We start from the raw sequence: 16,720 nt of genomic DNA, 5'->3' as shown, positions 1-16,720 counted from the left end.
TCAAACCCACCATCTTCTACACCACAGCCCAGCACTCTAACCACTGAGCTCCTTAAACCCACCATCTTCTACACCACAGCCCAGCACTCTAACCACTGAGCTCCAACCCACCATCTTCTACACCACAGCCCAGCACTCTAACCACTGAGCTCCTCAAACCCACCATCTTCTACACCACAGCCCAGCACTCTAACCACTGAGCTCCTCAAACCCACCATCTTCTACACCACAGCCCAGCACTCTAACCACTTAGCTCCTCAAACCAACCATCTTCTATACCACAGCCCAGCACTCTAACCACTGAGCTCCTCAAACCCACCATCTTCTACACCACAGCTCAGCACTCTAACCACTGAGCTCCTCAAACCCACTGCCTTTGTTTATTTCTTATCACCAGAGATCTGTCCCTTGAGGTGAGAGCTGGGGAACAGAGCTCAATTAAACGTTTTTTTTGTTTTCTTATATATCGGTTTTATTTTTTTGCTGTTGTATCTGTGACCTACAAAGTCATTAAAATTGCAAAGCAGATTGTATTTTTTCAGTTTCAGGGCATGAAATGAGCATTAGCTGTGAGTGACAGTGCGGCTGCTGATCTGCATGGTGATTAGTGTGAATGCAGTTTGCAGTGTGCTGGCAGAAGGACGGCTTCACACGCTGTACTGGAAAATTTCAAAGCACTTTCATATAATAAACAAATAACAGCCGCAAACTAACACTGCAACTTTAAAGCAATGGAGAGTGCCTGCAGATTGTTAGCCTAAACTTTCCACTAATTAAGACAAAACTTATTTTTCGAAACAAACAACCCTGACTGAAAACATGTATTAAGTTTGCTTGCATAAAAATAGACTGAAAAATAGTTTTTAGTCATTTTCTATTAATTTTATTTTCACTGCGTAGTGCAATCACTGACCTCTTCAAGAGACTGATTCATCAATGAAAACACTGGGCCAAAGCATACTGAAGCAAAGACGAAGCAAATATTCTGAACTGTAGCCTCGCACTCTAATCACTGAGCTACTCAAACCCACTGCCTCCACACTGCAGCCCAGCACTCTAATCACTGAGCTCCTCAAACCCACTGCCTCCACACTGCAGGCCAGCCACTGAGCTCCTCAAACCCACTGCCTCCACACTGCAGCCCAGCACTCTAACCACTGAGCTCCTCAAACCCACTGCCTTCCACACTGCAGCCCAGCACTCTAACCACTGAGCTCCTCAAACCCACTGCCTTCACACTGCAGCCCAGCACTCTAACCACTGAGCTCCTCAAACCCACTGCCTCCACACTGCAGGCCAGCACTCTAACCACTGAGCTCCTCAAACCCACTGCCTTCACACTGCAGCCCAGCACTCTAACCACTGAGCTCCTCAAACCCACCATCTTCTACACTGCAGCCCAGCACTCTAACCACTGAGATCCTCAAACCCACTGTCTTCAACACTGCAGCCCAGCACTCTAGTCACAAGCTCCCACTGCTATCCTGTTTTCAGAGTTAACAAAAAGATCAATTTTAATGTTAATTATAATGAGGAAAAAACACCCCTACTTGCCTGTAAGCCTCTTAAATGGAGCAGTAGAAAGGCAGTTGTTTTCTTTGTGGGGGTGTGAGGCGCTACACACTCGCTTTTGAGCTAATCCCCCCCCCCCGCTCTTTATGTTAATGAGATTTAGTGGATAAGAGGCTGCAGCAGAAGATACAGCCTTGTTTATTGATCCCAGCAGCAGCTTCTCAACAGAGCTTAACCAGCGAAATCTCAACATATTCATTAGCGCCGCTTCCCAGCACACAAGCACACCCTCGAACTTCTGAGAAAGAACTAAATCAAGTATGCGAAAGAAGCAAGGACAGCAGTCCGGCAGTCGATTCAAGGGCAGGGTTAGGATGTGGTTATTGTGGCTTTAATCTGTGAGCACTGTAACAGCACTGGCTACAGTCCTGACTGGTCCTCATATAAAAGCACTGTTCTCAGCACACTTGTGCCATTGCCCGCCCTGCTAATCACATCCTGATGTCCAGTTAATCTAGAGGCTTTGTGATGTGAACTAGCTGCAGACCTCTGAGCATTAGATAAAGACCAACAGAGCCACGCCAAACCTGAGCTAAGCTTTAGTTACATGGTCAGTAGGCAGGGCATGGATCAGGACAGCCGTAGAAACTATTCACTTGGGACTTGACATCTTCCAGGTACTTTTTGGGATAGATGGTTTTGTAATGAGGTAGTCTGGGACCACAGGAACCTGGATTTGAACATGTGCACTGGGGGGGGGGGGGGGGGGGGGAGCTGAAAGATAAATAGTACAATGTAGAATGTATACTTAATACAGAAGTTTGGTAGATGTTCACAGAAGCTAGCTCTGAGATGCTATCAAGCCTTGCTTTTAAACTGCAGCAGCACAGTTGGCACATGGCTGTTCTGCTCGGCTGTGCTGTGCCTCCGGGCGCTGGAATAGATCATCTCCTTGCCTGAGTGGAGCTGGTAGAAGGCAGAGCTTAGTCCTCCTCACACTTTTGTTTCACTGAGAGAGTTAAGCTGCAGCTCATCTTCGAGGCTGACCTCATTTTTTGACAGCTCTGAAACAGCGGTGCTAATTAAATTGCTACTCTCTTTCTCTGTCTGCCTGCCTGTCTCTCTCTTGCTCTTTCTCTCTGTCTCTCTCTCTCGCTCTCTCAGTTATCTTGAACGCAGGCTGTCTGTTTTTCTGGCAAGCATCAACCTGGATGGATCACCCTCCACTACTGTGCTTTACCCACTCAGCTAGCATGCTGTACTTACACTGCAGCTCAAGATTAATCTTGTGCGGGCTTGTGTTGGGCTTTGTTAAGGGATCTGTTGGTCGAGAAGTCCTCTCTGTTTATTCACAAGCACACCTGGCTCACATGTCAGTAAGGCCGCTCCTCAAACTTCTTTCTTGACCTTAGTGTTTGTTCAGTCCAATGCTAAGTTTGTTTGGAAGATGTGTTTAAGCGCTGCAATTGTTGCTAAGCCCTGAGTATCTTTGGTGTATTCAGTGCAGTTGCTGTTTGAGGAATACAGCCTGATATTTACTTGCAGTAGGATAATCAGAGCGCTAAGTGGACCAGCATGGGTAATTGAAACAAAAAAACTGAATGATCAGGAAAATCTAGCCAGCTCCAGCCAGAGATATCACTTCTATGAAGTTATCATGGCCGTGCATTACCACACTGGAGACAGGTTATCATGGCCGTGCATTACCACACTGGAGACAGGTTATCATGGCCGTGCATTACCACACTGGAGACAGGTTATCATGGCCGTGAATTACCACACTGGAGACAGGATATCGTTGCCATGCATTACCACACTGGAGACAGGTTATCATTGCCATGCATTACCACACTGGAGACAGGATATCATTGCCATGCATTACCACACTGGAGACAGGTTATCATTGCCATGCATTACCACACTGGAGACAGGTTATCATTGCCATGCATTACCACACTGGAGACAGGTTATCATTGCCATGCATTACCACACTGGAGACAGGTTATCATTGCCATGCATTACCACACTGGAGACAGGATATCATTGCCATGCATTACCACACTGGAGACAGGATATCATTGCCATGCATTACCACACTGGAGACAGGTTATCATTGCCATGCATTACCACACTGGAGACAGGTTATCATTGCCATGCATTACCACACTGGAGACAGGTTATCATTGCCATGCATTACCACACTGGAGACAGGTTATCATTGCCATGCATTACCACACTGGAGACAGGATATCATTGCCATGCATTACCACACTGGAGACAGGATATCATTGCCATGCATTACCACACTGGAGACAGGTTATCATTGCCATGCATTACCACACTGGAGACAGGTTATCATTGCCATGCATTACCACACTGGAGACAGGATATCATTGCCATGCATTACCACACTGGAGACAGGTTATCATTGCCATGCATTACCACACTGGAGACAGGTTATCATTGCCATGCATTACCACACTGGAGACAGGTTATCATTGCCATGCATTACCACACTGGAGACAGGTTATCATTGCCATGCATTACCACACTGGAGACAGGTTATCATTGCCATGCATTACCACACTGGAGACAGGATATCATTGCCATGCATTACCACACTGGAGACAGGCTATCATTGCCATGCATTACCACACTGGAGACAGGATATCATTGCCATGCATTACCACACTGGAGACAGGTTATCATTGCCATGCATTACCACACTGGAGACAGGTTATCATTGCCATGCATTACCACACTGGAGACAGGTTAGTCATTGCCATGCATTACCACACTGGAGACAGGTTATCATTGCCATGCATTACCACACTGGAGACAGGTTATCATTGCCATGCATTACCACACTGGAGACAGGTTATCATTGCCATGCATTACCACACTGGAGACAGGTTATCATTGCCATGCATTACCACACTGGAGACAGGATAGTCATTGCCATGCATTACCACACTGGAGACAGGATATCATTGTCATGCATTACCACACTGGAGACAGGTTATCATTGCCATGCATTACCACACTGGAGATCGTGAGGGAGACTTTGTCCGATATGTTTCATGTGTTCTTTTCGTATCGCTACATATTGTAACCTCTGAGATAATGAGATTCTGAACAAGCACAGCCTTGATCGGATCTCTTTCCATTGTTTGTTTCTGTGAACTGCTCTGTTTTATTTTCCTGCTTAATAAATGAACTCATCCAAGTGGGTGATCCGTGTAGAAGCAGAGAATTCAAACATAATAAAATTAATCAAAAATATGATTTCCAATGCAGAGGCCTCACTTTCCTTTTATGTGCTGCTGGGCCTCTTGGGTTTCCATAGCAACAGGTTTCTATGGAAACTAGCTGACCGTTTATGCTTCAGGGAAAACTGAGTCATACTTTTTGAAGAGATTTTGAGAAGCGTTACCTGTTGTTTTATTGAATTGTTTTAATACAGGAGAATACCTCGTTTGACTTGCATCATTAATGCAGAACGTGTGAATATTTAACTTGCAGGTAAGTGGATAAAGGTGGAGTTGGGAGCACACACTTAAAAACTGCCCGGCTGGTGGAAAGGAGTAATATGAAAATAATCACTAACACTTTCCCTGAAGTGGCTATAATTACAGGGTATTTACATAGCAGTTACTTCCTCAATACAGGTGTACTTACACACAGATACTGTTACAATACATACTTGCAATGTACTTAATATGGCCACTGAAGAGCCAGTAGTGTTGTGACCCTGCTTAGCTCCAGAGTGTAAAGTCAGCAGTCCTATAGGTATAGGTGTATACAATGCGTTGCCTAAATAAATGAATGGCAGCACTATCTGTGTTGCTCTTGGTGACCATATTTTAGATCTTTAAGCTTTATTAGGATAGTCACTGGAGGTGCTTTGAATTATCCTGAGCTGGACGCCTCTGTCCATCAGCCACAGATCTGCTGAGCTTGATGAGCAGAGCCGAGCCCCGGGGCTTGAGACGCAGAGCCGAGCCCCGGGGCTGGAGACGCAGAGCCGAGCCCCGGGGCTGGAGACGCAGAGCCGAGACGCAGAGCCGAGCCCCGGGGCTGGAGACGCAGAGCCGAGCCCCGGGGCTTGAGACGCAGAGCCGAGCCCCGGGGCTGGAGACGCAGAGCCGAGCCCCGGGGCTGGAGACGCAGAGCCGAGCCCCGGGGCTTGAGACGCAGAGCCGAGCCCCGGGGCTTGAGACACAGAGCCGGCATCAGCAAAACTGGACAAGGTCAGCGAGAACAGGAATGCCTGTAGGACCTCATCCTAAACAGTGTATCTACAGTGTGTTGATTAAGAGTGAATGCTTCATTAAATACATCTCAAACATGTATTGTGTGGCATGCAATATGAACAGCCAAGAAAATACATACTGTAAAGGAAATATGTTCTAATATGTTTGCTGTGTATTTGAGAATATATATATATATATATATATATATATATATATATATATATATATATACACACACACACACACACACACACACACACATACTGTCAAGACTTATGTGAATGCGAATGCTATCGCTTGTTGTTCTGCTGCTCCACCTTTGAAATGCTGACAGCTCCACTTTCATTTTAGAAATGAATAAATAAATAGTGTAACTCTTGCACTTTAACAAAAGCTGTTTTTGGAGTGTTTGTTTCTAGCTGTCATCTCTGAGTAATTAGGAGGCTCAGGTGTGGATATGAAGTCTAAGTGGCTGCTATTGTAGTTGACCATGAGAAGTGAGTCTCAACAGTGCTGTTAATAATAGCGCTGAAGAGGGCGGGTTTTAAACAACGTGCTTGCAGTTAAGTATTAATAAGCATGCTGTGCCCAGCATCAAGAGGGCTGCTTTTAAACAACATGCTTGCAGTTAAGTATTAATAAGCATGCTGTGCCTGGCGTCACGCCTCGGCTGCTGCTGGCTAACCCTGCCGCTGTTTCTCAGGCTGTAAACAGTGACAGGTGGTCACTGTCCTGGTTACAGCAGCTTTCTCCACGCAGCTCTGAGCCTTAATATCATCTCCCTCCTTAAGGATACAGAGACAGGAGTTTATGGTGAGGCAAATGTAATTATTGGCATGTATTCTGTAGTGCTGTATGTTAAAGCTGCCTAACCCTGCTGTAACAGGGCAGAGGCTGAGCGTGAGCTTTGGATCTTGCGCACCACAACCAAGCGTCTTAACCACTGCAAAAGTCCAGGGCTTGTCTGCATTGGTGGATATAGAGCTTTTAACCTCCTCTCATCTCACGACAGTGCACTGAATCTCTAACGGGAGTGCAACACACATTGCAGATAGGAGTCTGATTGGAGAAGCCTGTGATCAGGGCATGCTGTACAGCCAATGGCATGACTACCAAATCAGAACTCCATTCAACAGAGCGACTTCAGAGAAGCGAAACGCTACCTCGGGAACACAGTTAGCACTGATAGGGATGGCTTTAATAAAGTCAGTTCACATGCCTTGGATTGCTGCTACATGAAAGAATAAACAAACAAACATTTAATTCAATTTATTTTAATTGTGTGGAGCCAGCAAGCCAGGATTGGCCTCTCTCAAGCACATCTCTCAGAGGAATCGTTCACACAGACTCTCTTCCACTGTGTCTGTCTTGCATCTCTCAGAGGAATCGTTCACACAAACTCTCTTCCACTCTTGCATCTCTATTGTTTCCATGATTTCATCAGTAGGTAATTGAATGAGGTTCTTTTGTGTGCTGAAGCAGATTGAGTTACCTTGTGGGCAGCTCCTAGACCAGCATTGTTCAGTCAGGGAGGTCCAGCGGGTTCGATTCCCCTGCTCCTCTTACAGGCTTCCATTGAAAAGGAGTCCCTCAATCACTGGGCTGCTCAGTTTAGATGAGAGTTACAGAGAGGAATGGACAGGGATGAAAGGAGCTGCTTCACGAGAAGTAGAGCAGCTCAGGGTTCCGTTCCACTGCAACCACTATCCTGCAATGTATATTAATACATGTTGCGGTGAAGAGCCTTGCATGGATGCATGGAAGGCATTGTTTAGACTTTGACGATGATAAATCATTATTAAACCAACAATTACATTAGGATCTTGCATAAGACAGTGGAATCTTCAATAGTAGTAAAGATAGGAGGAGAACATGGTGCATCTGGGTCTGGGGAACCCCCTGGCCTGTCTCAGTGTGGCACCACTAAGCTGAACTGAGCTGAGCTGAACTGGTGTCTCTTTCACAGGTCACCCAGGAGGAGAGGGGGAGGGGGAGTAGTAAATTAACTGCTCATCTCTTAAAGAGGCTCCTGGAATAGAAATAGCAGATCGGCTGGGATTAAACCGCTGGGGCCAGCTCTGGAAGAAGTGCTATTCCGAGACGGCCTGATTCTCCAGCATAACAAACCCTGCTGGCTGGTTTCAGTGTCACACTGGACTGGGATTGGGAGAGGTGGGTGCAGTGCTTAGAGCCTCAGGAGGGAAGTAAAGAATCATGTGTTTAACTAAAACAATAAACTCTGTAGATTTCAAGCTCGCCAGAGGAGCTCGAATTGAAGAAGGGCTTCTGCACGTGATTTAAGAATAAATTGTTGTGCTTCTTGTTAAACTGTCCTGTAAACAAAGCCTGTCTTGTGTGGGGATACTCCACCCCTTTACTGCAGCCTGAGCTGCTCTGTAATTTCCAATCACTTTCACTAAATGCCTGTTGACATTGAAGCTGTTAATGCTCCCGTGCTCTGAAGCTGAGCTCACTCTGTTTTAGTACTCTGCCCAAGCTGTCCTGTGCTTTCCTACATAATACAGAAGCACAAACCACCTTCCATTCTCCTGCTGGTGTCTGATAACAATACTACAATGCTACAGTACTTCACACTTCCAGCCAGGCTTGATGAATTACACAAATCACATCTGCAAAGCTAAACAGATCCAAATCCACATCTGTGTTATAAGAAGGTGTAATTGGATCAGTTAATTTGAGGGTAGTGATTGCTCTGCTGCAGTGAAATTACAATTAACAGTAAGTGGCATCATAAACGCCATCATGCATGTTTACTGTTTCAAGACAGCATTTATTATAGATATTTGCTTGCCTTTGCCTTACCTTGTAGGTTAGGGTTAGTGCTGTATATAGTAAAGAGAGTCACTGTACTGTGGCACTTGATTGAAGAAGCTGATTGTTATTTGTTTTGACAGAGTGGGTTAGGGTTAGGGATAGGGTTAGGGTTAGTGCTGTATATGGTAAAGAGAGTCACTGTACTGTGGCACTTGATTGAAGAAGCTGATTGTTATTTGTTTTGACAGAGTGGGTTAGGGTTAGGGATAGGGTTAGGGTTAGTGCGGTATGTGGTAAAGAGAGTCACTGGACTTCTTCGGACTTCGACTAACAATAAACAAAACTGTCTCACCCAATCCCAATCCCTATCCCCAATCCCAAATCACGACATATATCATTTGCTCTCAGTGACATGACACCGTGTACTAACTTCTTCGACTAACAATAAACAAAACTGTCAGTGGGTTAGGGTTAGGGATAGGGTTAGGGTTAGTGCTGTATATAGTAAAGAGAGTCACTGTACTGTGGCACATGATTGAAGAAGCTGATTGTTATTTGTTTTGACAGAGTGGGTTAGGGTTAGGGATAGGGTTAGGGTTAGTGCTGTGTGTAGTAAAGAGAGTCACTGTACTGTGGCACTTGATTGAAGAAGCTGATTGTTATTTGTTTTGACAGAGTGGGTTAGGGTTAGGGATAGGGTTAGGGTTAGTGCTGTGTGTAGTAAAGAGAGTCACTGTACTGTGGCACTTGATTGAAGAAGCTGATTATTATTTGTTTTGGCAGAGTGAGTTAAATTCAGGGAGAGGGAGAGTAAATGTAAAATAGATCTAATCTAATATTGCAGGTCGGAAAAGTAGTTCAATAATTAAACAACCCTCTGAGAAGGCTCCCGGTGGAACTGGGCTACAGCAAAAATAGGGTTATTTCAGCTGAAAAGAAAAGAGAAAAGTATGGATACAATTAGCTGTGCCAGCCTCTGGGAGAGCTGGGGGAGCTCAGTCAAATTTGAAATGATAAGTGCGGAGCAGGGCACCATCAGAGAAGCTGTGCTGGGAGTGGACTGGGTTACAGTTACACTACAGTATAAATATCTACTGTTCACTGTATATCCAGATGATTCACTCTCTCCAGTAGATATCTCTACTGTTCACTGTATATGCAGATGAGTCTCTCTCCAGTAGATATCTCTACTGTTCACTGTATATATATCCAGATGAGTCTCTCTCTCCAGTAGATATCTCTACTGTTCACTGTAGATATATCCAGATGATTCTCTCTCTCCAGTAGATATCTCTACTGTTCACTGTATATATATCCAGATGATTCACTCTCTCCAGTAGATATCTCTACTGTACACTGTGCATCCTCTTTGGCAGTGTGAGTGGGACTGTGGTTGCTCTTTGATGTATTATTTGGAGTTACTGGTAATTGCATCCCTGCAGGGCTGGCAGACTGCAGTCCTCTCCCTGCAGTCCTCTGTTAATCTTTGCTGACAGTTCAAAGCATGGAGCTTTCAGGATCTATACAGTGAGACTCGCAGAGGCCAGCCCTAAAACAAGACCGGCTTTCTGAATGAATGCTGCGAGATGAACTTTATCAATTATGGATAAGACACATCTCTTCAAGTGCATGAATAAAAATACCCTCTTCCAACGCCAGTTAAGAGAGGGAGGGTTTCAGATTCACACTTCCATTCTTTTGTTTGCAACGGGTGACTGCACTGATTAGCAGCGAACTTTAAACTGTAGAGCCAGGTCCCGCTTAGTTACTATATAATTGTGGCTGCTGTAGCCAGTAAAGCACAAGGTGGACTCTCCTGTAGGCACTGCCATGCGCCCTGGGCATGGCATCAGAGACGTTCTGGATCACATCCTGCTCCAAGGGAAACCCTTTCACTCTTCCCTCATATAAGTCAACTGAGCTTTGCCATTGTAAAAGTATAGCATAGTGGAACAGGGTATGTCATGGTTAAACTTGATAAAACATGGCAGATCCATCGTGTATGCATGGGAAATAGGGAATTACTGTGCAAATATAACATTTCATAAGGCATGTCAAGCATGTGTGCAACTGCAAATCCATCCATGCCTGTGTACGTTAACGCAATTGCTGTATGTTGTTTCATTGTCTTTGCAATTAAAGGGGAATCATTGAGAAGGTTGTTCAGTCTGATTAAGATATTTTGAAGCCTTGGTTAATACTAGTCTAAGATGCAGTCAAGTGTTTATTGAAATATTCTGTATTCAAGTTTTGAATCCGAAGCCCTAGGGAAAGAATGTAATATCAGTGCATTTCTGTGGAAGTAATACAAGTTATTGTACAACACAGTACTCTGTGAAAATGTTTGCTGGCAGGGAAATAGTTCAGATTCTTTGTTTTTCTTGTATTTAAGAGTAAAGCTGTGTGAGACACCTGCAGATTAGATGTCAGTTTTCAGCCCCTGCAATACCTTCGCTGTTGGTGTTTGCACAGAGAACACTGGCCTACTTCTTTTCAAATGCAAACCTATTGGTATGTGTTATTGTTTAGTTTTTTGCAGTCTGGAAGAAAACAGGACTAACTTTTGGTGTTTCTCGTAAACTTCTTTTTTTGCATTCCTGAAAGCTGTGGCCGCTACCCCAGTTAAACTGGTGGGAGTTGAATCTTTGTGACTGGCGCCTTTTAACTTGTAGAGTTCCATTCGTTCAGCTGTTCTATCACCATTAGGGCCTCAGCCTTGAACATACACAAATCTTCATAGGATTTATTTCTTTATTGTGCTATAACTTCTTGAGGGATTATGTTTGGACATTTGAGTACCACATCCTTCATCTCTATTAGTACCCCTGGATAAAACAGGGAACTCGGTCTGTGATTGGCATTGTGAATTCTCCACATGCACAAGGACTTCACTTTAAATAAGGACTCTGCTTTAAATATAATAAAAAGAAGAAAAAAAACCCTCTTGCTTGTGTATTGCAGTTGTTTATTAAAAAAGAAAGTGTCAAATAATCAATTTTAGCCATATACCTGTCCAGGGACTCAATAGCACTGACACATTAGCAACAGAACGCTGGATGCATTAGCCCACATGAGCACTTGGATTCAACAGTCTTTTAAAATGCAGTATTTATCTGGCATTATTGATTGCTTTGTGTGATTTCTGGCAGATTTGTTTAAAGTTCATTATTTGTAAAGAATAGTTAGGAGGGAATGAAGCGTTTAGTGTGTCTAACCAGATTGTGTTTGAATACACATGCAGTGCCTCTAATTATGATAAGAAGAAGGCTGAAGCCCTGGCAGCAAACAGGGGAAGCGTCTCTCGGAGTCCCCATTTAAGGCTGCAGGCTACAGGCTATGGGTACTGTGGGAAGGAAAGAAGCTGATTTCAAATTTACTTTTACACTGAGAACAAAAGAAAGAAAGCATCCCTTTTCTCTCTCGGCGTGCTCTGCATTGGCATTTCTCTGCATTGTGTTTCTCGGCATTGTGTTTCTCTGCATTGTGTTTCTCGGCATTGGCATTTCTCTGCATTGTGTTTCTCAGCATTGGCATTTCTCTGCATTGTGTTTGTCTGCATTGGCGTTTCTCTGCATTGGCATTTCTCTGCATTGGGATTTCTCTGCATTGTGTTTCTCTGCATTGTGTTTCTCTGCATTGTGTTTCTCTGCATTGTGTTTCTCTGCATTGTGTTTCTCTGCATTGGCATTTCTCTGCATTGTGTTTCTCTGCATTGTGTTTCTCTGCATTGTGTTTCTCTGCATTAGGTGTTTCTCTGCATTGTGTTTCTCTGCATTGGCGTTTCTCTGCATTGTGTTTCTCTGCATTGGCGTTTCTCTGCATTGGCATTTCTCTGCTTTGGCATTTCTCTGCATTGTGTTTCTCTGCATTGGATTTCTCTGCATTGTGTTTCTCTGCATTGGATTTCTCTGCATTGTGTTTCTCTGCATTGGTGTTTCTCTGCATTGTGTTTCTCTGCATTGGCGTTTCTCTGCATTGTGTTTCTCTGCATTGTGTTTCTCTGCATTGGTGTTTCTCTGCATTGTGTTTCTCTACATTAGCGTTTCTCTGCATTGTGTTTCTCTGCATTGGTGTTTCTCTGCATTGTGTTTCTCTGCATTGGCATTTCTCTGCATTGGCATTTCTCTGCATTGGCAATTCTCTGCATTGTGTTTCTCTGCATTGTGATTTCTCTGCATTGTGTTTCTCTGCATTGTGTTTCTCTGCATTGGCATTTCTCTGCATTGTGATTTCTCTGCATTGTGTTTCTCTGCATTGGCATTTCTCTGCATTGTGTTTCTCTGCATTGTGTTTGTCTGCATTGGCGTTTCTCGGCGTTGTGTTTCTCTGCATTGTGTTTCTCTGCATTGGCGTTTCTCTGCTGTTTCTCTGCATTGGCGTTTCTCTGCATTGTGTTTCTCTGCATTGAAGTTGTATTGCTTTTTCTTTTCCAAGCCGTGCTCCACAAGGGAAGGGGATCTGTGCTTCACTCACTTCATTGAGCCCATGGAATATGCCTCCCTCCCAGACTCTCAGCTGTAACCACTAGTTGTGGAATGGTTGCTTTGCAGAACAACATTTAAAGAAATCCTAAAAGAAAGTTAAAGTAAAACAATTTGACAAACGTTTCTTCTTGAAGTCTCAGATATGTGGATTGAGTTCACTGGGTCTCAGACACCTCAGCGTGTCTCACTCTCCTGTCTGACGGCTAATGAAATCCTGGAAGTCTGGAGCGGAGATCAAATCCCTTTAAAATCCATGGCTTCTCTGCCCTTCATTCATTATCAATGACAGTAGGAGGGCTTTCCAGTTTCTTTCTGAATTTGTTAGAAATATTTTCTCCAGGGTGAGGAAGTGAGTGTGAGAGAGAGAGAGAGAGAGAGAGAGAGAGAGAGAGAGACTGAATGACTTACTGACTGAATGACTGACTATTAACAGTCTGTTAATGCCTGCCCGTGCTTTATGCACATACTGGGGTCCGTGAATTAATAATAATTTTTGGATGTCACACTTAAAAAGGAGAATAAATGATCTGAGAGACACCATCACATGATAAGAGAGAGGAAGCAAAGATGAGATTCCAAGAAAAGCCACATTCCAAAGAGATTACACAGCAAAGGTTCTGCTGACATGGAACACAGCAAAGGTTCTGCTGACATATCTAACAATAGCAATTGCATCTGGGTGTAATTTTTGACCCTGACTTCTCCTTTGAGCCACATATTTGGAATATAATTAAAATGTCTTTCTTTCACCTTGCCAAGGTGAGGCGCTTCCTTTCACACCATGGTGCTGAGAGACTGATGCATGCCTTCATATCTTCTAGGATTGATTAAAACAATGCCTTGTTCTCTGGAATTCCAAACTGTGTTCTGTCACGATTGCAGCTTGTACAAAATGCTGCAACCAGGGTGCTAACCAAAACAAAAAAAGTGAGCACATTACCCCAGTGTTAGCATCCCTCCACTGGCTCCCGGTGCTGTCCAGGATTGACTTTAAGGTCCTTCTTATCGCTTATAAAGCCCTAAACGGTTTAGCTCAGGCCTGTTTGAAGGATCTTTTAGTCCCATATGCCCCTGGCCGGCCACTCCAATCCCAAGATGCAGTGCGGCTGTCTGTCCCAAGGGTTTTAAAGCAAAGGACAGGTGGGAGAGCATTCAGTCACAGGGCAGCTGAACTCTGGAGTGCTCTACCATGCACAGTGAGAGACTCATCTACACTGGCAATTTAAAAAAATAAATTAAAAACATGCTTTTATATCTTTATAGTATTTCTTTTTTTATATAGTTTTGTTCTGATTTATTTGGTTTGAGTTCCTGTTGCTTTTATTTGCTTTAATTTTAAAATGTTGTTTTCTCTTGCTGTTCATATTGTTTTTATTGTACTAAATGTAGTTCTGAATGTCCTTTTGGAACACAGCATGGAACACAGCAATCAACTGTTCTTCTTTCTCTTAAAATTGGTAATCCCACTCACAAAGAGCAGAGCACATAAGAACATTTTGGCAGCGTGAAGAGGCCCATGGAGTCTCATCCCCTCCTAGCAGATTTAATTGCTATTGTTAGAGATCTTGCTCCTCTCTTCTCTCCCCAGGTCAGCAGGGTGCTGAAGCCAGGTGGGCGATTCATCTCCATCACCTTCGCTCAGCCTCATTTCCGCAAGCAGCAGTATGCACGGGAGGAGTTCGGCTGGTCTGTCCGTCACCACACCTACGGCAGCGGCTTCCACTACTTCCTGTACGTCATGACCAAGGGGGAGGCCCTGTCCCTAGAGGAGCGAGCGCTCCAGACGAGGCCGGACGAGGAAGAGGGGCTGCAGCTCCCTGCCCAAACCCTACAGATCCCAGACACTGAGGACTTCCTCAGCAATATCCAGGTCTGAGGCACCGGGGCCTCTACAGATAGATCAGAGATATCAGGTGTGCAATTCCCACTAAACATAGACACTACAGGAGGGGAGTCCATGTCTCACATGAAGGACCCTGTCACCACTGACCAGGACTGGGGGAAATCAAGCAGAAGCACTCAGTACAGTTTCCATGTCTATCAAAATAAACATTAACTGAAAATAAAATAGAATATTACAAAACATTATTTAAAAACAGTGTTTTTAATGCCCACCATAAGAAACCGAATTCCCTGCATTAATGAGGGAGATATCATCTGACTGGGTACAGTGTAGCCATGTGATTGTCTCAGATATGCAATATATTTGTTTGAGTGAAATGGAAAATGAAGACTGAACTGATTCATTGGCTTAAATATAGCCGTGCTGAACTCTGGCTGTGAGGCGAAAAACCATTAATAAACCACAAATCATTTATTTTTAATTCTCCACTCAAATGTAATTACAGTCTATTTTTAAGACAGAAAATGGGACTTTTTTTTTACTTGCATTTTATATCCATGCGCTTTAAAACTGGTATAACGTGTTCATTGTTTTCAAAGAGATGACGTGTTTATAATTATGAGAATTGCACCATTTTAAAACAAGACTGAAATCCAGCTTCTTTTTGGTTTTTTTTTTTTTGGTTACCTTATTACCATTTTGTCTTCCTGTTCAACAGGTTTTTCACACAATAGTTTCTAATTTGAGAAATACAAAATTTGAGAAGAAAGTTCACATTGAGCTGAGACATTTTCACACGCTCTAAGTGCTGGAAACATCAACGGGAATTGAGTGTTGATGCGCTGTGTGAACGCAGAGATGAGGTGTATCATACAGCACTGCATTGTAAATATGTGCTGTGTGAATGCAGAGATGAGGTGTATCATACAGCATTGCATTGTAAAGGTGTGCTGTGTGAATGCAGGGATGAGGTGTCTCATACAGCATTGCATTGTAAAGATGTGCTGTGTGAATGCAGAGATGAGGTGTCTCATACAGCATTGCATTGTAAAGATGTGCTGTGTGAATGCAGGGATGAGGTGTATCATACAGCATTGCATTGTAAAGGTGTGCTGTGTGAATGCAGAGATGAGGTGTATCATACAGCATTGCATTTTAAAGATGTGCTGTGTGAATGCAGAGATGAGGTGTCTCATACAGCATTGCATTGTAAAGATGTGCTGTGTGAATGCAGAGATGAGGTGTCTCATACAGCATTGCATTGTAAAGATGTGCTGTGTGAACGCAGAGATGAGATGTATCATACAGCACTGCATTGTAAATATGTGCTGTGTGAATGCAGGGATGAGGTGTATCATACAGCATTGCATTGTAAAGGTGTGCTGTGTGAATGCAGAGATGAGGTGTCTCATACAGCATTGCATTGTAAAGATGTGCTGTGTGAATGCAGGGATGAGGTGTATCATACAGCATTGCATTGTAAAGGTGTGCTGTGTGAATGCAGGGATGAGGTGTATCATACAGCATTGCATTGTAAAGGTGTGCTGTGTGAATGCAGAGATGAGGTGTATCATACAGCATTGCATTGTAAAGATGTGCTGTGTGAATGCATACAGCATTGCATTGTAAAGGTGTGCTGTGTGAATGCAGAGATGAGGTGTCTCATACAGCATTGCATTGTAAAGATGTGCTGTGTGAATGCAGAGATGAGGTGTATCATACAGCATTGCATTGTAAAGATGTGCTGTGTGAATGCAGAGATGAGGTGTATCATACAGCATTGCATTGTAAAGAATGCAGAGATGAGGTGTATCATACAGCATTGCATTGTAAAGATGTGCTGTGTGAATGCA

General features: G+C 43.7%; 1 protein-coding gene across 1 annotated transcript in view; it reads left to right on the top strand.

The window, feature by feature from the left end:
* Window positions 1–16,720, top strand: part of ece2a (endothelin converting enzyme 2a) — a 52,093-nt gene that overhangs the window by 35,155 nt on the left and 218 nt on the right. The window contains exons 3-5 of the mRNA XM_041270431.1: window positions 14,613–16,432; window positions 16,525–16,632; window positions 16,675–16,720. The exon at window positions 16,675–16,720 is cut by the window's right edge and continues 218 nt beyond it. Of these exons, the coding sequence (XP_041126365.1) occupies window positions 14,613–14,900 (288 nt within the window). The 3' untranslated portion in view covers window positions 14,901–16,432; window positions 16,525–16,632; window positions 16,675–16,720. The remainder of the gene's footprint in view (window positions 1–14,612; window positions 16,433–16,524; window positions 16,633–16,674) is intronic.

Source organism: Polyodon spathula, chromosome 14, assembly GCF_017654505.1.
Source record: "Polyodon spathula isolate WHYD16114869_AA chromosome 14, ASM1765450v1, whole genome shotgun sequence".
NCBI classification, from domain to species: Eukaryota; Metazoa; Chordata; class Actinopteri; order Acipenseriformes; family Polyodontidae; genus Polyodon; species Polyodon spathula.
This window is presented reverse-complemented; position numbering and strand designations above follow the sequence as displayed.